We start from the raw sequence: 22,632 nt of genomic DNA, 5'->3' as shown, positions 1-22,632 counted from the left end.
ACAGCCTGGACGTGTCCCCCAGCGACTAGTATTTGTTTCCCGGTGTCAACAAACCTTGGAGAAGAGAAATTCAAGTCAGACGAGGTAGTGCAAGAAACAGTCGTCAGTTGGCCTTGTGACGCGGCGGGAGAAAGATACGGCGCTGGTATTAAAAATCTGGTTACAATGATGCAAAAAGTGATTGATCGTCAAGGCGACAATGTAGAAAAATTAAAAAATAATATTTTGAAAAAAATGCATTTATTTTTACACATAATTTAATTTCAGCTCTATATATTTTGCTGGAAATGTTCAATAAGTTCGATGCTAATTTTAAAATAATAACTGTTTAGTTCCTCAAAATAGCCATTAAATCCGACATCACTTCTTCACGGTTGGAAAATCTTTGACCACCGCGCCAATATACAAATTTCTCAAAATGAAGCATGAGATGGTTTTGATAGCTGATGACACAATTTTCCCTGTCACACACCCCCGTGGCGTGTTCTGAGCTAAATGGAGATAGTTAAAAAATTTTAGCTACGGATTTTATTGGCAGAAGTGATTACAAAGCAATCATTAGAGGAAGGATATTTTTATTTCGAAACCCATTAATTTACAAATGACACGGTTTTGTTTTCATCCAATGGTTTCCATCTCCAGGTAGCTTTGACTTCACTTTCTTTGAGATTCACATTTTGGGTGAGTTAATCTTAATTTTTATTTAAAATCTATTGATCGCGGCCTCACTTTTGAGAAACTTCTGATCATTATCTTGCCAATTTCTCACGTCAATATTAATGCTGTAATAAGACTTAGTAAGATAGTCTATTTCTGTGGCGTTCAAAGCTTAAGTATCTTTCTTAGAAGTAAACGTGTTTGTGTCACTCTTGCAATGAACAAAGAGCGCAAACCCTCGCCCATCTCTTTCATTCGGGAAAGTCAGCTGCTGATAAAAGGACTTCGGGAAATATTGAATAATACCCTATGTATAACTGAAGGAGTGACTTCCTGCCATGTGACACTAGCCTCTACGTTGAAATTGTTCGTAAACTTAGATTGTGTATCATATTTCACTGGTGCGTTAATTCCAAGACAAAACGAACATATGACGAAATAATAAAAACTTCGTTGCAATTTTCCACAGTTAAAACTTTATTGCCGACCATGGTTTCGATACACTGTATCATCATCAGGTGGTGGACCTGATGATGATACAGTGTATCGAAACCATGGTCGGCAATAAAGTTTTAACTGTGGAAAATTGCAACGAAGTTTTTATTATGTCTTGATTCCACAACATCACGCCTGACTCTTCACTTTTCATATGACGAAATGTTTTAACGCTAGCGATATAAGACGTCACGCAATAAACAGATATTCCACAACGGTATGTGTTTTTTATGAGGTTTTATTATTGTATGACGCTATTTTCAACGATACTCGGTGGAAAATATTCATTAAATAGATAGGATATTCACAGCGAGTGCACAGTTAATTGACGTACACGTTTGTCGCCACCAGGTGATGATGCCACACAGTGACGAAACCATCGCGGTGAATAAATATTAACTGTAGAATTGGTTTGTTTCTCTAATACATCTCTTTTTGTTTTAGCTAAATGGTTTTAACTAAAATTGTTGATCAATACCGTAAAACGTGAATAAATAATGGCATAAACCCACTGCAGAAAAAATGCCAGGATATCAGCAATAAGAAGATAATTCGTTCTCTTCACATTCATCAAGTTTGTCCTATAATCACGGAGAAATATCCCCAAACGATTTGAATATTGGTACGAAAGTTTTATCGATATGCTTTCTCAATTTAAAGCTTAAATTGTAGCATTTTTATCTGTGTTAAACTGGACATTATGGGAATGGTCACTTTACCGTTTTGATTCTACATAAATTCTCCACGATCCACCTCTTCCATGCACCAAATCACAGACAATAACACCAAAGATGTGCGTACCAGGGTGTGCGAGCGCTTTATGGGATGGCTGAAGGATATACATATACATTGATATAATGTACATTCATACAATAAACAATAAATTCATATAAACTAAAATGAATTCATACAATCTAAATGCAAATTCATAACCCGCAAAGCAATAAATACGCCACTTAAGGTGTAGGCTGGAATAAAGAGATGATTTTGCATATTGTTTCATTTTATTTCATGGGTGGTGACTTAACACCCATCGCCACACGCATTTGCGTGGATTTGAAGGATGGAATGCAGATTTAAATGTCTATGAATTGAGATCACTAGCAATTGTTATCATATAATTGCTATCTGTGTTGCTGAGAATGGATAGTTATTCCTCGAGCTTGATTAGAATAATTGTATCGGAATCATGGGGTCTGTAAAATGGGCACACGAATGTGCCTCTTTCGCTGTACTCCTTTATGTTGGACAAAACGCTTTCTATGTCATTGTCGTTACATTCCTTTTGTTGGCTACTGAGATGTGCATTTGCAGCAATGATTACTCCCCCAGCCTATTTATTAGCCCCGTCTCTTATGCAAATTATTGAACCACTTGGAAAAACTTCATCTACACCTACTTATACCCACCGCAAGGGCGTGTGATGGGGGGTATTAAAAAACCACCCGTAATTAAGAAAGAAATAAAATCACATGCAAAAGCCACAAATGAATACAATCCACAAGCAAATCATGGTGTGCATTGATGGAAGAACACTAATACCCCACACATATGCAAACACTCAAACTACCAACCGACATGCACAAGCACCAACAAATACACCAAATATGTTTAAAATGTCTCATTTTTTCCGACTTGAATATTCATTGTTTTTAATATTTCTAAAGTGACTTCGGTTTCTTACTATTATGATTTCTGATTGTTTCGAGAAAGAATGAGTATTTGTATCTACCTGTGCTGGAATCTATCTCCCTTATTTTATCTTTGTGGCCTGATCTACCTAAGCAGCGTGGGGCCATTATAATTCATTCAGTCTCATAGTTAAACTTGTTTGTTCTGAACCTTTCTAAAAGTCTAAGCCTCGCTTGTTCTCTCCGCACTTCAAGTGGTTCCCAGCCTAAATCCCCTAAGAGACCTGTCACACTTGTGTTCTTATCATAACAATTTTTAACGAATCTAGCCGATTTTCTCTGGACTTTATTTAATTCTTTTTGCCAAATTTTCTCCCACGGATCCCAAATACTTGCGGCATATTCCAAATGAGGTCTAACTAGAGCAAAATAACACCTCTCTTTAACTTTTTCATTACATTTCCCCACCACCCGTTTTATGAAGCCAAGTTTCTTTAAAGCTGATCCGCATATTGTCCTGATATGTGCTCCCCATGAAAGGCGTGGTGTTAGAAAAACCCCCAAATATTTTACTTGATTGGCCGTAGTCAGTACTGAACCCCCTATTTCGTAGTTTATATCCTGTTCTTTCCTTACTTTGTTCCAAAATTTCAAAACTGCGCATTTATCTATATTAAGTGTTAATCCCCATTTATTGCACCATTCCGAGATATTGTCTAATTCTCTAGGGAGTAGCTTGCGATCTAGTTGGCACCTTGTTTCCCTGTATACCACCGTGTCGTCAGCAAATAACCTCAGATTGCTACCAACGTGTGTGCTTAAGTCATTAATGTATATTAAGAACAGAAGAGGCCCTATTAAACTTCCCTGGGGGACGCCCGAAGTTACATCTCTATCCGTTGAGCACAACCCATCTATGACTACTATTTGCTTGCGATTTGACAGGAAGTCTCTAATCCAATAAATAATTTTCTCATTGATTCCATAGTATTTAAGTATATGCAACGGTTTATAGTGTGGGATTTTGTCGAAGGCTTTTTTGAAATCGAGGAATACTCCATCGACTTGCGTTGTTTTCTCCCGATCTAAGTATATCGGGAATGAAGAGACAAAGTTGTGTTTCGCAAGATCTGCTTTTCCTAAATCCGTGCTGGTTGTGGATTAGTATTTTCCTACTATCAAGAAGTCTAATAATGTTAGTGACAACAATGTGTCACAATATTTTACAAGAGATCGATGTTAAGGAAATGGGTCGGTAATTGTTTGGTTTATCCCTACCGTCGCCTTTATAGATGGGAGTTATATAAGCTAGCTTCCAGCCGCGAGGTACTGAGCCTTCTTCTATCAATTTTAGAAAATCAATTTTTAAAAACGGGGCAATGTCTCCAGTTAACCCCTTCAATGTCGAAGTTTAGATGTTATAGAAAAAATGGTTAAAAATATTTGCCTTTTTCATTTTTTAAACTCTTTTTGAAATATGAGTTTAGCTTTTCTTGCCTTCTTAATGCCGATCTGACTTCCCAGTTGTACCATCGAGGTTCCTTACTGTCGCTTGTAATGAGTTTGGATGGGATGTACGCCTTCATTCCTTCGCGTAAAATATTTAAGAAATATTTCCAAGTGTTCTCTATATTCGTTGTCAGTGTTTATGTCTTGTATTCTGGTAATTCAATTTTTAAATATTCTCGTAGCCCGTTGAAATTTGTCTTGTTGTATGAGTATATTTTACGCCCATCTTTGTTTATTTTCACAAACTTACCTTATAACTCTACAAATGTAGCCCTATGGTCACTGATTCTGTCCATCATTTCAATGTTAGTAATGATTTCGGGCATAGAAGTCGCAAAGATATCTAGCATGCTATGGCCCCGTTTTGGTGATTTAACAATTTGTTCTAAGGAGTGTTTTGTGAATATATGAAGGAGTTCTTGGCTTCAATCTCTGTTTTCGGCATATTTTCCTGCGTAGTACGGGACTCAATCAATTGACGGTATAGTTTTATCACCAGCGACTATGATAATACTGTTGTTATGTTTATTGCTGAGAGTGTAAATTTTTCGTCAAGCTTGTGTAGAACATCTGTATTAAAATCTGCTGGTTTAAAAAAGGAGCACACGCATTCTATGTCATTTACGTCGCATTCGTATCGTCGGCTACTAAGATGTGACTTTACTGCAATGAATACTCCCCCACCCAATCTATTTGGTCTGCCCCTTCTGTAAATTGTGAAACCGCTCGGAAAAACCTCATTGTTTGCTATATCTCCGGTGAGCCAACTTTCCGTTCCAACTTCTATGTCTGCGTTTGTACTGACAAAAATGTGTAATGCCCAATATTTTGTTTCTAATGCTACGGCAGTTTAATGTTATAATTTTAATTTGGTCAATTACTTTATTTTTTTCGGTATCATGTATGCTAACAAAACTGTCGAGGCAATTCATGGTTAACAGAGACAAAAGTATTACATTTACTCGCATTACTATGTATTTATATGTCTAGAGACAAATTTTATTAACTTTACGTGGGTTACATGTAAAATCAATGCCAGTGTTGTCGTTGACGTAAGAAGTTAATTTTAATATTTACTATTAAGAAATGACGTATGAAGGTTCTTTATATGTACTTATATCGATAATTGCTGTCCAAGTTTTTTACTCAACACTTCCGTGTTACTTTGACGAAATCATACAAGGTGTGATCAAAAAAAACCGGACAGATTTCATTCTGCGCAAACCGCTCAACGGATCAAAACGAGACACAGTGCGCCATCTTGCGACATATCTGACGACTAAAACGAGAGGTTTTGCGTTTATTTAAGGAAGTTAGGGAAGCTTAGGGGGTCGAACGCCCGGCAGCCCGTTTCGTTAAACAGTAATACTAAGCGAAAATCGCAATTCTTATGGAGTTGGGGTGGGAATGATTGGAAGAAAAACGATTCAATGCTAGGTTGAACTTGCTAATTAAATTCAAATCCGCATGTTTCAGCACCGAGGTCTCGCAAGTTATTGGTACACTAATATACATTGGTCGCTTGGATCATGTATATAAAATTCGGGAAAAAAGATACCAGAACTAGCAGACTCTGGGATATAGAACTTAATTACAATTGCTTGATTGTCACTTTTTCCTTCCGTTGCATATGAATGTTTGACAATTTCGGGACGGTTTATTCAGCAAAGATCTAGAAGGTTTTTGCCCTTCTTTTGTGATCTTATTATGTGGCTCATTGTTTTGGCGGTGAGCCTACTAAAAGAAGCCTAGCATGAATTTCGGTTTCTCGCAGCAGTATTACTGCATCTTTTCCTGTGTATTCAAGAAACATTGAAGTCAACCCAAACTATAATATGACAATAATAAAAAAGGAACACAAAAAAAATGAAAGGTACAGGCTGTCGAAAGGTAGATAGATAGATAGAGATCTTTATTTGGGCGAAATTGAAACCTAATGATCCCTTCTTCCATTTAACCCATTGTCGTATACATATTATATTAGGCATTAAACTTATAGTTACAATCTTATGCACACATATGTGTATATGTGTACATAAGATTATACACATATATCTATATGTATTATATAGACAGACATATATTCATTTAGCACAGATTTGCACATCGAAAAGAAAAATAAGTGTGAGTGTGTGTATATATATATATATATATATATATATATATATATATATATATATATATATATATATATATATATATATATATATTTGTGGGAAAAGATATATATATATATATATATATATATATATATATATATCTTTTCCCACAAACCTCATTCTTTGCTTAGACTTTCCTTATTTTATTGTTCTCTATCTTCACTGTCATTTACTTTGAGTATGTATGGGTTAATCTTTAATTTATATATGTATATAATTTATATATTTATATTTGTATATGTATGTATGCATGTATGTATGTATATGTGTGTATGTGTGTGTATATATATATATATATATATATAGATATATATATATATATATATATATATATATATATATAAAATATCTTCGAAATGGAACGCTCTTCGGCGACACACAAATATATAAAAACACAGATGTAGATTTTTAGAATATAGAGACACAAAGAAAGGACACTCACAATTTGTTATTTTACGTTTCGACAGCACGGCTGTCGTCTTCAGAATGGCGACATTGCCATTGCCATTCTGAAGACGACAGCCGTGCTGTCGAAACGTAAAATAACAAATTGTGAGTGTCTTTTCTTTGTGTCTCTATATTCTAAAAATCTACATCTGTGTTTTTATATATATATATATATATATATATATATATATATATATATATATATATATATATTTATTTATATATATATATATATATATATATATTTATATATATATATATATATATACACATACACACATATACATGCATACATATGTATACATATATAAATTGAGGATAAACCTATATACCTACTCATATAAACCTATACCTACTCAAAGTAAATGACAGTGAAGATAGAGAACAATAAAATATGGAAAGTCTAAGCAAAGAATGAGGTTTGTGTGAAAAGCTAGGGAGAGCGTTGTATTGCTCACCTAATAAAAACCCACGCAGGAAAACACCCACGAAGAGAAGGGGGCTTGTGAAAAACCTGCGAAAACCCTATTAATTAGAGGAAAGATACAATCCTTTTTACATAGTAAACAGGGTTCGTCCGGAAAATAAGTGTACTGACTCCTGGGCTGGGCGCGCCGCTCCAGGCGCGCCCAGCACCGCTCTGACGGGCTGCGATTGGAGGGGGGTATATTGGCAACCGACGCTGAAAAAGGCAGTCGTCTCTGAGCTGTGGTGTGGTGAGGAGCTCTGTTAACGCAAACCTCCACGCTTGACCCACGTCACGGAACCCGATGCCGAAGTTTTTGGAGCAGCGTTATTCCATCAAATTTGCGGTAAAGCTTGGGAAATCGTCTACCGAAACTGTCGGTATGATTAACCAGGCTTACGGGGAGTCAGCCAAGTCCAGAAACATGATCTTTCGGTGGCATAAGATGTTCGTGGAGGGCAGAGAAGAGGTCGACGACGAGTCTTCGAGAGGTTCCCGATGATGCCTTCGCGGGAGCGTTCCAGGAATGGGAACGCCGCTGGAACAAGTGTATCGACTCACAAGGGTCCTATTTTGAGGAATATTAGCTAAAGATATGTAAAAGTGTAATAAATTTTTTTTCCTGAGCTCAGTACACTTATTTTCCGGACGAACCCTGTACATATTATTAAGTTACTGAAATTGAAATGGAGAAATTAAATATGTTGACAACACATGCGGAGTAATGAGAAGCGTGATATTAACTAAAAATAATGATGCAAAATCCTACTGCATGAGATGAAAAAACAAAAAAAGGAGAAACAGTGGTCTGTATAGCAGCTGAGTGGAATGGGGTAGGGCATACTGGTTAAGTTAAGTACCTGAGGACAATTAAATTGTGAAGTGCTCTCCTAAATGTTGTTTTTGATGAAGAGTTTTTTGTCTTCTGGGAAAGAGTTCCACAGACGGCATGCTGTAACATGAAAAGATTTGCGATAGATTTCAGTGCGATAGTGTGGGACAAGTTTATTATTGCCCCTAGTATTCCTGCTGTGGATGGAGCTGATAGGGAGGAAATTTCTGTATAAATAGTTAGGTGTGTGGTTTGAAAATATTCTGTAGGAAATTGAAAGAATATATAAATGCCTGCGGCTTTCTAGCTATAACCAGGATATTCCAGGATATTCGGAAATGGAGAGGGTTATGGGTGGGTAGAAGGCTGCTTTGAGTGAGGTGGGTAGGCAGTTGGAAATCCTATATGAAAGATCTCCCAGAAATGGGATCGAGCACCACTTAAAATCTTTAGATACTGCGGGCTGTGATACGAAAATGCTTTTTATGGCCATTGCTTTTTGTTTTTTCCGTAGTAATGTGTCAACTAGTTTGGGGTTGAAACCATTGTTGGTCTCTAAACTTCTAGCCAATGGAAAAGACACCCAGGATAGCCTTCTCAAATCAGGCATTTATAAACTGAAATAGGAGGATTGCAACAGCGTTTATGTCGGTCAGACCGGCAGGAATATCAAGTTACGAGTCAAGGAACACGCTAGGTGTCACAAAAATCAGAATAACAACTCTCTCTTCGCCAAGCATTTACTAGAATTCGACCACAGCAGTTACTTTGTCCCAGAGATATTACACACACTCCCAAAAGGATTAAAAATGGACGCTCTCGAGCAATTAGAGATTAGAAGGCACTTGGTAAACCCCAACACGACACTTTGTAATGAGCAATCGTTCCCATACCCCTCCCCACTCCTCTCAGAAAAACTAGCCTGGAAATGGTCAAAACAATCCATCAACGCACCTGCGAGCCCCCACCCTCTCAAATCCTTCCAACCCTCCCCGCCCCCACTCTGTCCTGAGGGTATATATTCTTGCTCTGTCTGTTTTACAAATTTGTACCTGATGATGCCGCAAGTCGGTGAAACGCGTTGTACCGTATAATAAAATCTGTGGAAAAGTACGAGTCTTTCTTTTTAGTATGGATATTAAATACTTCCACGATGTGAAGCCTGAAACAATAGAATAATAGCGGTACTTGTATTAACCTGTTCGTCGCCGCGTGCAACGACAGCTATGAAGGAGATACAGGAACAGCGTGTGTGCGTCAAATTTTGTTTCAAACATCGCAAAAGTGCTACGGAGACATTGGAAATGATTCAGCAAGCCTTTGTTAATGAAGCAATAAGTCGAAGCCGGTGTTTTGAGTGGTACAGTCGTTTTAAATCGGGCATAACTTCGACAGATGAAGATTCGCGAACGGGGCGGCCTTCCACTTCATGACTCAAACCATGTCAAATTGGTGAACGATTTGGTGCAGGAAAATCGCCGTTTAACTGTTGGGAAATAACCGAGGAAGTAAACATTAGTCTTGGATCCTATCAGACAATTTAGACAGACATTTTAATAGATCACGCGTGACAGATAACGCGCCGACTCACACGGCGCTGATCGTGACAGAGTTTTTCGCCAGAACCGGAACTTCCGTGATACCGTAGCCACCCTGAGCCACAAACTTTCAAGACCACGTCTGGAGAGTTGGTGGCTTTTTTGTTTCCAAAGTTAAAACCAACCTTGAAAGGGCGCCGATTCGATTCTATCGTGGACGTTCAAACAAATTGTACGGGGAACCTGAGGAAGACCCCTAAGGCGGCTTACCAGGCAGGGTTCGAGAGCTGGAAGAAACGTTGGCAACGGTGTGTCGTCAGCCAAGGCATGTACTATATAGTACTTTGAGAGTGACAAGTTCGATTTAGCTGGATCCGTCGAAATTAAGATGTTATAAAATCAGTCCTCTCTTTTTTTTACCACACCTTGTATACCGTACTATGAATCGCTGTGATTATCTTATCTATTTAATGAATATTTTCCACCGAGTATCGTTGAAAATAGCGTCATACAATAATAAAACCTCATAAAAAACACATACCGTTGTGGAATATCTGTTTATTGCGTGACGTCTTATATCGCTAGCGTTAAAACATTTCGTCATATGTTCGTTTTTTCGTGGAATTAACGCACCAGTGAAATATGATACACAATCTAAGTTTACGAACAATTTCAACGTAGAGGCTAGTGTCACATGGCAGGAAGTCACTCCTTCAGTTATACATAGGGTATTATTCAATATTTCCCGAAGTCCTTTTATCAGCAGCTGACTTTCCCGAATGAAAGAGATGGGCGAGGGTTTGCGCTCTTTGTTCATTGCAAGAGTGACACAAACACGTTTACTTCTAAGAAAGATACTTAAGCTTTGAACGCCACAGAAATAGACTATCTTACTAAGTCTTATTACAGCATTAATATTGACGTGAGAAATTGGCAAGATAATGATCAGAAGTTTCTCAAAAGTGAGGCCGCGATCAATAGATTTTAAATAAAAATTAAGATTAACTCACCCAAAATGTGAATCTCAAAGAAAGTGAAGTCAAAGCTACCTGGAGATGGAAACCATTGGATGAAAACAAAACCGTGTCATTTGTAAATTAATGGGTTTCGAAATAAAAATATCCTTCCTCTAATGATTGCTTTGTAATCACTTCTGCCAATAAAATCCGTAGCTAAAATTTTTTAACTATCTCCATTTAGCTCAGAACACGCCACGGGGGTGTGTGACAGGGAAAATTGTGTCATCAGCTATCAAAACCATCTCATGCTTCATTTTGAGAAATTTGTATATTGGCGCGGTGGTCAAAGATTTTCCAACCGTGAAGAAGTGATGTCGGATTTAATGGCTATTTTGAGGAACTAAACAGTTATTATTTTAAAATTAGCATCGAACTTATTGAACATTTCCAGCAAAATATATAGAGCTGAAATTAAATTATGTGTAAAAATAAATGCATTTTTTTCAAAATATTATTTTTTAATTTTTCTACATTGTCGCCTTGACGATCAATCACTTTTTGCATCATTGTAACCAGATTTTTAATACCAGCGCCGTATCTTTCTCCCGCCGCGTCACAAGGCCAACTGACGACTGTTTCTTGCACTACCTCGTCTGACTTGAATTTCTCTTCTCCAAGGTTTGTTGACACCGGGAAACAAATACTAGTCGCTGGGGGACACGTCCAGGCTGTAAGGAGAGTGGTCGATGATATCCCAGCCGAATTCATTGAGTAGGGCGGTCGTTTGATGTAACACATGTGGACGTGCATTGTCATCATGCAAATACGTACACTCCTTTGGTGAGACACCTTGTTGTAACCGAGGACCTCCGACAGAATATTCTGAACGGAGAAGTAGCCACTCTCTTCATTAACGCCTTCCTTTATCTTATGAAAAGTGATTCTCTGGTTTATGGAACGTGGGAAAACAATTACAGCTGATGTGTACTGTGAAACTCTCAACAAACTGAGACTTGCGTTCCAAAACAAATGACGCGGGAAACTGTCATCTGGCGTAATTCTCCTCCACGATAGCGTGCGTCCTCACACTGCAGCCAAAACCAATTGGAAAATTCAAGATTTTCGTTGGGAACTCTTTGACCACCCACCGTACAGTCCTGAACTTGGATCTAGCGACTACTTTCGGTGGACTCGGACGACTCGGTGGACAACGTTTCGAAACCGAAGAGGAAGTCAAGAACGGTGTTGGTTCAACTCTCAGGTGGCGAGCTACTACGCAGAGGGGTTAAAGGAGCTGGTGCAGCGGTACGGTGATTATGTCGAGACGTATTAAGTACGTTTGTAGCTAATTAAAACTGCCAAAAAATTGTGTTTCATATGAGTATATTTTTTCCTGTGACCAAACGACCATTACTTTATGAACATGCTTCGTGTATGTAGGATATATAGGATGTAATTGCCTGTTTCGTAGATTTCGCAAACGCGTTTGACAGAGTGAATTAGGAAAAGTTAATGAGTGTATGGCATAAAATAGCGCGATATATATATATATATATATATATATATATATATATATATATATATATATATATATATATATATATATATATATATACATATATATATATATATATTTATATTTATATATATATTTATTTGTATATATATATGCAGGGTTCGTCCGGAAAATAAGTGTACTGAGCTCAGGAAAAAAAATTTATTACACTTTTACATATCTTTAGCTAATATTCCTCAAAATAGGACCCTTGTGAGTCGATACACTTGTTCCAGCGGCGTTCCCATTCCTGGAACGCTCCCGCGAAGGCATCATCGGTAACCTCTCGAAGACTCGTCGTCGACCTCTTCTCTGCCCTCCACGAACATCTTGTGCCACCGAAAGATCATGTTTCTGGACTTGGCTGACTCCCCGTAAGCCTGGTTAATCATACCGACAGTTTCGGTGGACGATTTCCCAAGCTTTACCGCAAATTTGATGGAATAACGCTGCTCCAAAAACTTCGGCATCGCGTTCCGTGACGTGACGTGGGTCGTTGTTCATTGCAAGAGTGACACAAACACGTTTACTTCTAAGAAAGATACTTAAGCTTTGAACGCCACAGAAATAGACTATCTTACTAAGTCTTATTACAGCATTAATATTGACGTGAGAAATTGGCAAGATAATGATCAGAAGTTTCTCAAAAGTGAGGCCGCGATCAATAGATTTTAAATAAAAATTAAGATTAACTCACCCAAAATGTGAATCTCAAAGAAAGTGAAGTCAAAGCTACCTGGAGATGGAAACCATTGGATGAAAACAAAACCGTGTCATTTGTAAATTAATGGGTTTCGAAATAAAAATATCCTTCCTCTAATGATTGCTTTGTAATCACTTCTGCCAATAAAATCCGTAGCTAAAATTTTTTAACTATCTCCCTTTAGCTCAGAACACGCCACGGGGGTGTGTGACAGGGAAAATTGTGTCATCAGCTATCAAAACCATCTCATGCTTCATTTTGAGTAATGTTGCCAAAGGTTTCCTTTTTGATTTTGATTATAATTCTTATCACGTCGGCCAAGGCGTCGAAACGTTAAAACTTCATTTGTGAGAGCCCTTTCTTTATGTTTCTATATTTTAGAAATTTATATCAGTGTTTACATATACGAGGTGTACCTTATAAGTACTCGTACAACAGCGATGGAAAGAAATTGCTATTATAAGGTAATCTACCGGCTAAGGTAGGTTTTTGGATGAACACAGCTACTAAATAAAACACTTTGTGACTCCTAACAAAACACAAAATTCAGCATCATACTCTATATCAGGTTCCTCTTCATCTCTGAGTACTTTCTTTCTCCCTTCATCCCGCCCAACATCCCTATCCTGTTCCTTCCCTTTCCTCGTTTGCCTAACATTCTCCCCTCAATTACAGTATTCAACAGCCCACTGCCGGTCAATACCCCCTTCATCCACTTTTTCTGCCTCCATAGGATTTCTCCCAAAAAACCTCTGTCCTCGCCCACCATACCAAGTACTTCCTCATTTGTTTTCTTCTCTGTCCATTTCACCTTCTCCATTCTTCTCCACACCCACATTTCAAAAGCCTACAGTCTACGTCTATCCTCCTGCTTCAATGACCACGTTTCTACGCCGTACATACCTACGCTCCATATCAAAGTTTTTACGAGTCTTTTCTTATCATCCTTACTCAACGTCCCTGTCATCGACTCCCTCCTCCTTGTGAAAGCCTCTTTGCCTAGCGCAATTCTTCTCCTTACGTCCCTACTACTCTGACCGTGTTGGTCCAAAACACTACCGAGATACGTAAACTTTTCTACCTGCTCTAGTTTTTGCCCTCGTATTTTAATGTTTAGCTTAGCCTTTTTCTTTCTAGAACATCGCAAAACCTTTGTTTGGTTAATATTGATTCTCATCCCATACCTGTCGCACTGAATTTCCAATTCACTCAGCAATGCTTGCAACCCCTTGGCTGACTGACAAACTACCGCTTAATCATCAGCGAACCTAACTGATTTTACAAATTCCCCACCCAATTTCATTCCTACCTCCAGTTCTTCCCATGCGTCTCTAATCATTTCCTCTGCATACAGGTTGAACATTAACGGTGATAATGGGCAACCCTGCCTTACACCTCTTCCTAACACTGCCCATCCGGACTCCCCGTTCCCCGCTCGCACCTTTGCAGTCTGAGATATATACAGGCCCTCCTTTCCCTCCAATCTATTCCTATTTTCTGCAATATACTCATTAGTTTTTCCCAGTTTACTCTATCAAAAGCTTTTTCGAAATCTACGAAACAGGCAAATACCTCCTGGTTGTGTTCTATATTCCTCTCGATTAATAATCTCATTACTGCAATGGCATCACGCGTACCCCTCCCCTTCCTAAACCCAAACTGGTCATCCCCTAAGTAATCATTTGCCCTACTTTCTATCCTTTTGTTTATGATCCTGAGAACAACGTTAGCTGCGTGGGATAACAAACTTATTGTCCTGTAGTCCTCAAATGACCTAGCTTTTACCTTTTTCGGAAAAGGAACTTAAACTGATCCCGCAAAGCCTTCCGGTCAGATTACTTCCTCATAGATACTACGAATCAGTCTGTATCCTTTTCCTTCTCTTCCTCCCACATTTGCCTAAACATTTCAGTAGTTCCGCGGGAATGTTATACATCCCCGCGGCCTTATTTGCTTTCATCTCCCTTAATGCCCTTTCTAGCTCATCGTCGAGTATGCCTGGACCTAAATTATCTTCCTCTACGTCATATTCTTTTTCAATGTCTAACTTTTTGGTCGAAGTTCTTTACTATACAGTTCTTCTATATACTCCTTCCATCTCTCTTGGATCTTTCCTGTGTCAACTATTATCTTACCCGCCTTATCTCTAACTGTTAACATACTATAGATCTCCCTTTCTTACTTCCCGATAAAGATTTAACTTTGCAGTACAGCGCACCAATTTCACCGTTCCTCTGACCCCTTGCCATATCCTCGATCTGCGTTTTCCACCATGCTTCTTTTGCTTTATTTGTTACCCGTCTCAATTTATTGTTTAACTCTTTGTACTTCATTTTGCCTATCTTTGTATTTACATTCTTCCATATTCTCCGCTCATCCGTTTTTGTAATCATCTCATCCGTGATCCATGGTTTCCTGGTCCTTTTAGCGTTAACGGCTCCAATAGTGTCTTGTGAGGCTTTCGATAACCCTTTCTTGAACCTTTCCCATTTTTCTTCGATAGTACTTAGCTCTTTAGCATCCTCCATGATTTCCTCTACCGCCTGTTGGTATATCTTCCTTTTCAAACCATTTAATGCTTCTACATTCCATTTTCTAACTCGCCGCCCCTGCCTTATCTTTTTGGAACGGACGCTACATTTCATAACAACTAAATTGAGGTCAGAGTCCGCATCCGCTCCCGGGAAGCTGTGCGAATTTATCACACTGTTCCTAAATCTGTGTCTAACCAAAATATAATCAGGCTGATACCTCTCTGAGTCACCAGGCATTTTCCATGTATACCTGTGTTTTTTGTGGTGTCTAAACCAAGTGTTGGTGATGCCTAGCCCCCGTCTCCTGCAGAACTCAACTGCTTTCCCTCCACGGTCATTCCTCGTGCCTAAACCGCAGTCCCCCACCTCATAACCATTTCTTCCTTCACCTACCGTCGCATTCCAATCCCCATCACTATCAAATGTTTCCCTGCAGGAACACACGCGATTATGTCCTCTAACTGATCGTATATCCTATCGACCTCTTCTTTTTTATGGTTGCTCGGTGGAATGTATACCTGGATAATAACCAAGTTCGTCGGTTCTGCTTTTATCTTTACTAGTAATAATCTATTTGTTACCTGCTTTATGTCGACTGCGCTTCTTCCTTCCTGTTCATTTTATACTATGGAAGCCCCTCTTTGCCTCTCGGGCCCCCCGCTGTATATCATTCTATACTAATCACTCCAATAATCCCCGCTATCCTTCCATCTCACCTCGCATAGACCTAAAATATCTATACTTCCCTTCTCCATCTCTCGCTTAATATTCTCTAGTTTCCCTGTCCTTATCATTATCCTAACATTCCACGTTCCTATTCTAACTATTGTGGTCTACTTCTTCTGCGTGTTCTGTCCTGCTGCTGCGGGTTTTCCCCTGCAAGGATTTCGTGGGATGTGGACCGCGGGGGCCTTGACTCTCTCGCTGCCGGGCACGACACAAGGCCGATTGGGGCGAGCCCCGTAGTTGTTAGGACTCAAAATCTCTGTATTGTCCATCATTTAAATATTGGGAAAGATAATTGAGGTGGTTTCCCGTTGCCTTCCTCAATAGTGTTTTTAACGTGACACCATCACTTACTGGTCGCCCCACTGGGGTCAGACGCAATTGCAGCCGCCTCACTGAGGAACAGACGCTGCGTGGACTACCTTTCGTCTGGATCCTAACCTTCGATTTATCTGGTATGGGTGACATGGAAGCAATTATTATTACTACCGCCAGCACAGCTGTAGGGGTCATCGGAACGCACAAGCCCTTCCGCCACGTCAAGGTTGTAGTCCAGGGAGGGATATATATATATACAGGGTTCGTCCGGAAAATAAGTGTACTGACTCCTGGGCTGGGCGCGCCGCTCCAGGCGCGCCCAGCACCACTCTGACGGGCTGCGATTGGAGGGGGGTATGTTGGCAAACGACGCTGAAAAAGGCAGTCAGCTCTGAGCTGTGGTGTAGTGAGGATCTCTGTTATTTCTTTCAATCAGTCAATTTAATTTCAGCTCTATATATTTTGCTGGAAATGTTCAATAAGTTCGATGCTAATTTTAAAATAATAACTGTTTAGTTCCTCAAAATAGCCATTAAATCCGACATCACTTCTTCACGGTTGGAAAATCTTTGACCACCGCGCCAATATACAAATTTCTCAAAATGAAGCATGAGATGGTTTTGATAGCTGATGACACAATTTTCCCTGTCACACACCCCCGTGGCGTGTTCTGAGCTAAATGGAGATAGTTAAAAAATTTTAGCTACGGATTTTATTGGCAGAAGTGATTACAAAGCAATCATTAGAGGAAGGATATTTTTATTTCGAAACCCATTAATTTACAAATGACACGGTTTTGTTTTCATCCAATGGTTTCCATCTCCAGGTAGCTTTGACTTCACTTTCTTTGAGATTCACATTTTGGGTGAGTTAATCTTAATTTTTATTTAAAATCTATTGATCGCGGCCTCACTTTTGAGAAACTTCTGATCATTATCTTGCCAATTTCTCACGTCAATATTAATGCTGTAATAAGACTTAGTAAGATAGTCTATTTCTGTGGCGTTCAAAGCTTAAGTATCTTTCTTAGAAGTAAACGTGTTTGTGTCACTCTTGCAATGAACAAAGAGCGCAAACCCTCGCCCATCTCTTTCATTCGGGAAAGTCAGCTGCTGATAAAAGGACTTCGGGAAATATTGAATAATACCCTATGTATAACTGAAGGAGTGACTTCCTGCCATGTGACACTAGCCTCTACGTTGAAATTGTTCGTAAACTTAGATTGTGTATCATATTTCACTGGTGCGTTAATTCCACGAAAAAACGAACATATGACGAAATGTTTTAACGCTAGCGATATAAGACGTCACGCAATAAACAGATATTCCACAACGGTATGTGTTTTTTATGAGGTTTTATTATTGTATGACGCTATTTTCAACGATACTCGGTGGAAAATATTCATTAAATAGATAAGATAATCACAGCGATTCATAGTACGGTATACAAGGTGTGGTAAAAAAAAAGAGAGGACTGATTTTATAACATCTTAATTTCGACGGATCCAGCTAAATCGAACTTGTCACTCTCAAAGTACATGCCTTGGCTGACGACACACCGTTGCCAACGTTTCTTCCAGCTCTCGAACCCTGCCTGGTAAGCCGCCTTAGGGGTCCTCCCCTAATTAGGTTAGATTACCTAATATATAAATATATATATGTGTATGTATATATATATATATAATATAATATCCGCCTGATTCGTTAAACATTTAATGATAAGAGCACAAGTGTGACAGGTCACAGGTCTCTTAGGGGATTTAGCCTGGGAGCCACTTGAAGTACGAAGAGAACAAGTGAGGCTAAGACTTTGAGAAAGGTTCAGAACAAACGAGTTCAAAAATGACACTAAAGGAATTATAATGGCCCGACACTACTTACGCAGTTCAGTTCTCAAAGATAAAATAAGAAAGATATATTCCAGAACAAATAGATACAAGTACTCTTTATTTCCCCGAACAATCAGATGTCATAATAGTAAGAAACCGATGTCACTTGGAAATATTAAAAATATTGACAAGTCGGAACAAAATTAAACATTGCAAGGATATTAGGTGTATTTGTAGGTGCATGTGTATGTTAGTTAGTGGTTTGAGTGTTTGCATGTGTGTGGGGTATTCTTGAATGAATGTATACCATTTTTTGTTTGTGGATCGTACGAATTTGTGGCAATTGCATGCGGTTTTTTTCTTTCTTAATTACTGGTGGTGTCCTGACACCCCCCGCCACACGCCCTTGCGGCGGCTTGCGGGGTATTATGCTGATGTTGATGCATTTGCATTCTTACTTTCAAATAGTATAGACTTGTCTTTTAATTGTTTCATTAAAATGAACCATTAAAATTTTTTATCAATGTTAAGAGCACTGAGCAGATGCGCTCGCATTCGGCATGCATGTCCCAAGCTGCAGGGGGACCAACTAGCTTCTTTAACTTTGGCAATCTTCGCGATCGGCACGAATGTTTTCGTCCTCAACGGAAACGTAAGTAACACAATCAAAAATTAAAACTTGCGCCATGCAGTTTGGACTGTGCACTTTCACTTACCAATGCGGACATTCCAGAGGTTTCCCTTGTTTATTTAGAGTTGAACCCTGCCGAGGGATAGTTTGATCCAAAAAGCATATTGAAATGTTGAAAGGTTGGAAACCTTACGACTTGGTGGCGGGGGAAGAGGTCAAAGCGCAACAAGGCTAAAGGACCGCTGGGGAACTTTGAAAGGCTTGAGCCGTGTTAGGTGCGAGCGCAGAAAAGGCGGGTCCAATAATAGCATGTGCAAGTGGGAACGAGATATAGGAAGGGGAGCGAAGAATGCACAGCGACTGGGCGGCCGCCGTTTCTGGAGCTCCAGCTCCTATCCAGCGGCTGGCCGTCGACTCCGGGGGCGTCGGGCCCCGCCGGGCCAGAGGGTGAGACGATTAAGTCGGGTAAACGATTGGCGAGGCCGCGGAAACTAAGATCGGGGGCTTTCCACGGCGAGGAAACAGTTCTGTTTCGTTCGTGTCCTTTTTTCCTCGAAACAAAAAAGATCATAAAAGACACGACAGCAATCGCGTGGGAGAAATATATTTTTTCGATATCTTGTATGTTTCTTCCTGTATTTTATTCTTTTTATTAAATAGACCCATATTTTTAATAATTCATCAGCATGATTTGAATGTACATATCCAGTTATTAGACATTTTTACATGCAAGCATTTTCTTTTATGTAATTAACGCTTGCCGAGTGCATGAACAAAATATGATTTGAACAGAGAGGAAAAGATTTGGTTTTGCAACCGGATAGTGATATGTGTAAAATTTGCATGTGGTTTACTTCTCTTTCACAGGTGGTGTCCTGATATCCCCCACACACTCTTCTACATCTACATCTACTTAATGCGCCATCCGAGGTGAAGCGCGTCCAGGACGTCGAGGGTGTTCGGTTGGGACTAACGGTCTGCAGCATTGTTCCGAGGGAGGATCGCGGGTCTTTGGTTTGGAGCCGAGTGGAAGGCATAAACCAGAGACTTTGGAGATTCTGCTCGGATATAGGAGCCTCCTTCGTCGACCTGAGGCCAATCCTCCGATCATGCAGGACTCCCCTTAATCGATCTGGGGTCCATTACACGGCGGAAGCGGCGAGTAAGGTAGCGGATAGAATACTCGACCACTGTAAGCCTTTTTTAGGATAGAGGGCAGGTTATTTAGTGGGTCGGTAACATCTGGGGCTAGCGCGTATAATATGATTAATAAAAATATAAAAGTCACCGACAACACTGGCATTGATTTAGAAAGACATGTAACACGCACTTCCCCACAAAGGCGCCCTAAATTACAGTCAGTCACAAAAAAGGACGTTATTTAAAATAAAAATAATTTAACTGTACTTGTTATAAATTGCAGAAGCCTCAAAAACAAATCAGCGGATCTCGAAAACATAATCGAAACTCATTCCGCTGATATAGTATTAGGCACAGAGAGCTGGCTGTGCAATGACATAAACGTCCAAGGAATTTTCCCAATAGATTTCAAAGTTTACCGACACGATAGAGATACAAGACCCGGAGGAGGGGTTTTCGTGGCAGTTAAAAGTCATTTTGAAAGCAGGCAAGTTTCATTTGAAAATAATAACATAGAAAGTGTTTGGTGCACATTACTACGAACCAATCAACCCAACATAAATTTAGGCTCTGTTTACAGACCTCCAGACAGAGATATGAAAACACTTCATACCCTCAATGATCAAATTTTACACTTAAAAATAATAACAGCATCAACATAATTGGTGGCAACTTAAATGGCATGTTTATTGTGGATGTATGAATTTGTGGTTTTTTCATGCAGTTGTTTTTTTCTTTTCTAAGTTACGGGTGGTGTCCTAACACCCCCCGCCACACGCCCTTGCGGCGGCTAGCGGGGTATTAAGTAGATGTAGATTCGGTCCGTCCCTTCTGTAAATTGTGAAACCGTGAGACCTTATAGTCACTTCCGCCAAAAAGCGTTAATAAATGCCAATTTTTTGTGTTCGCCGGTAGATTTTACGTGTATAGGTGCCCCATGATAAGTTTTTAGTGATTTTAACACCTAAGTATTTTACCGTATCAACTAGTTCAACGACTCTCTTTGGTTCCTAATTCCTTTAATATTTTCTCAGAACCGGTAATGTGGAGACTGATTCGTCGAAAATTTTCCCCTCTGCCCGTGGCCTACAGCTGTGAATGAAGGAGAAATTATTCCTCGGAAGGGGTGCTGCGATTTGAAACTATTTCGAAGTGGGCGCAAGTCTCTCCTCGCAAGTAGTTCCCGGGCGTATTCTTTCGCTTTGCAGGGAAGATCACATCCGACCACGTGGGTAGCTCAGGAGTTCCCCAGGTCTAGCCACAGCTCAAGAAGGTTTACGCTGCCGTCTAGCTGGGAAGGGGGCTGCTACTCGACGAAGTTCTGAAGCTGCGAGAAGAGGTGACGCGCTGGGAGTAACACTCACCAATGGCCGCCTCTAAGCAAGGTGGGATTTTGACGGGAAAAGGGAAGACACGTGGCGGCAGGTGGGACGGATGTAGTCGCCGACGGACGCAGAGGTGCAACAGATAAGAACGGCGAAGCATGCGAGTGAAAAGGAATCCAGGGTTTAGTAGGGACTCGTCGCCCTCCTTCCCCGCCGACCTCGTGTCGTGTCTCCCTTCCGAGCCTCGGGATGCGCCCCTCGGAGCAGGAAATGCAAAAGGGGTGGCCACATTCCTCACCGGCGGCCACTTCCTCCGGGCAAGGAGAGGGACTTTTCCCGACCCCCCGACCACTCTTCCATCCGGTCACCGCCCGCTCGCGCCCCCAACCCCGCAACGCCGGCACGCCCCCCCCCCCCCTCCGTAGCCGGAGCCATCGTGCCTGTCTTACCATCTCCGTGTGCCCCGTCGACCTCGCACTTCGCACGCGAAGCGAAGTTACTTGGAGTTCCTCCAAAAACGAGAGAATGACGGGGAGGACCTAGGGTGGGGGATTGGAGGGGGATGGGATCGGTCGGCTAGCTCTCCCCTCGAGTGATATACAAAAGTGGGAGAATAGATTCGTGACTGATCTCTTCGCATTCCTCTTCTCAGGGAAAAGGGAGGGGGATGGTGGACCGAGTGGGAGGCAGATTGAGACGGGAGGTGCTGTGGGAGAGTCAGAAGGCTCGGATGCCGAGGACGATGACACGGCCGTCGGCGGCCGATTGAGGCGAGGGCACGACCGCTCTGAATATGAAAAATCCAAGGACAGGTGAAGGCCGGGTGAAATTCTATTGCACGGGAAAGGGGGGATTGAATGGGGAAAGAGGAGACCCGCTTTTCTGCCGATGGCGCGGTAATTTTTTTTTGCCTGTGAATTGATTTGTTGCTACTTTGATGTTGATTAAGCCTTAATTTCTTGCGAGCAATGATTTCCGTAACGGTCAAATCGAGAAATGATCTTGCACTGTCCATGTCGGTCAGGCCGCCGCTGCAGCCTATTGAAGAGTCTGCATTGGGAAGAGTCCGCATTGTTTTAGACTACCTTGCTCGTTTGGTACAGATGATAGATCAACCACAGGTGCAATGCCTATTACATCAAATAGAGTTCATAGTTCATTTCCCCTGAGAATAAATAA

The 22,632-nt window shown here is 40.3% G+C and overlaps 1 protein-coding gene across 1 annotated transcript in view; it reads left to right on the top strand.

Annotated features, from left to right (window-relative positions):
* The window catches only part of LOC139691241 (serine/threonine-protein kinase pim-3-like), a 45,847-nt gene extending 23,578 nt beyond the window's left edge, over nt 1-22,269 (top strand). The window contains exon 3 of the mRNA XM_071588985.1: nt 22,106-22,269. Coding sequence (XP_071445086.1) covers nt 22,106-22,269 — 164 coding nt within the window. The remainder of the gene's footprint in view (nt 1-22,105) is intronic.
* The last annotated feature ends 363 nt before the right edge of the window (nt 22,270-22,632 follow it).

Source organism: Hetaerina americana, unplaced genomic scaffold, assembly GCF_022747635.1.
Source record: "Hetaerina americana unplaced genomic scaffold, ioHetAmer1.1.p SCAF_31, whole genome shotgun sequence".
Classification (NCBI taxonomy): domain Eukaryota; kingdom Metazoa; phylum Arthropoda; class Insecta; order Odonata; family Calopterygidae; genus Hetaerina; species Hetaerina americana.
This window is presented reverse-complemented; position numbering and strand designations above follow the sequence as displayed.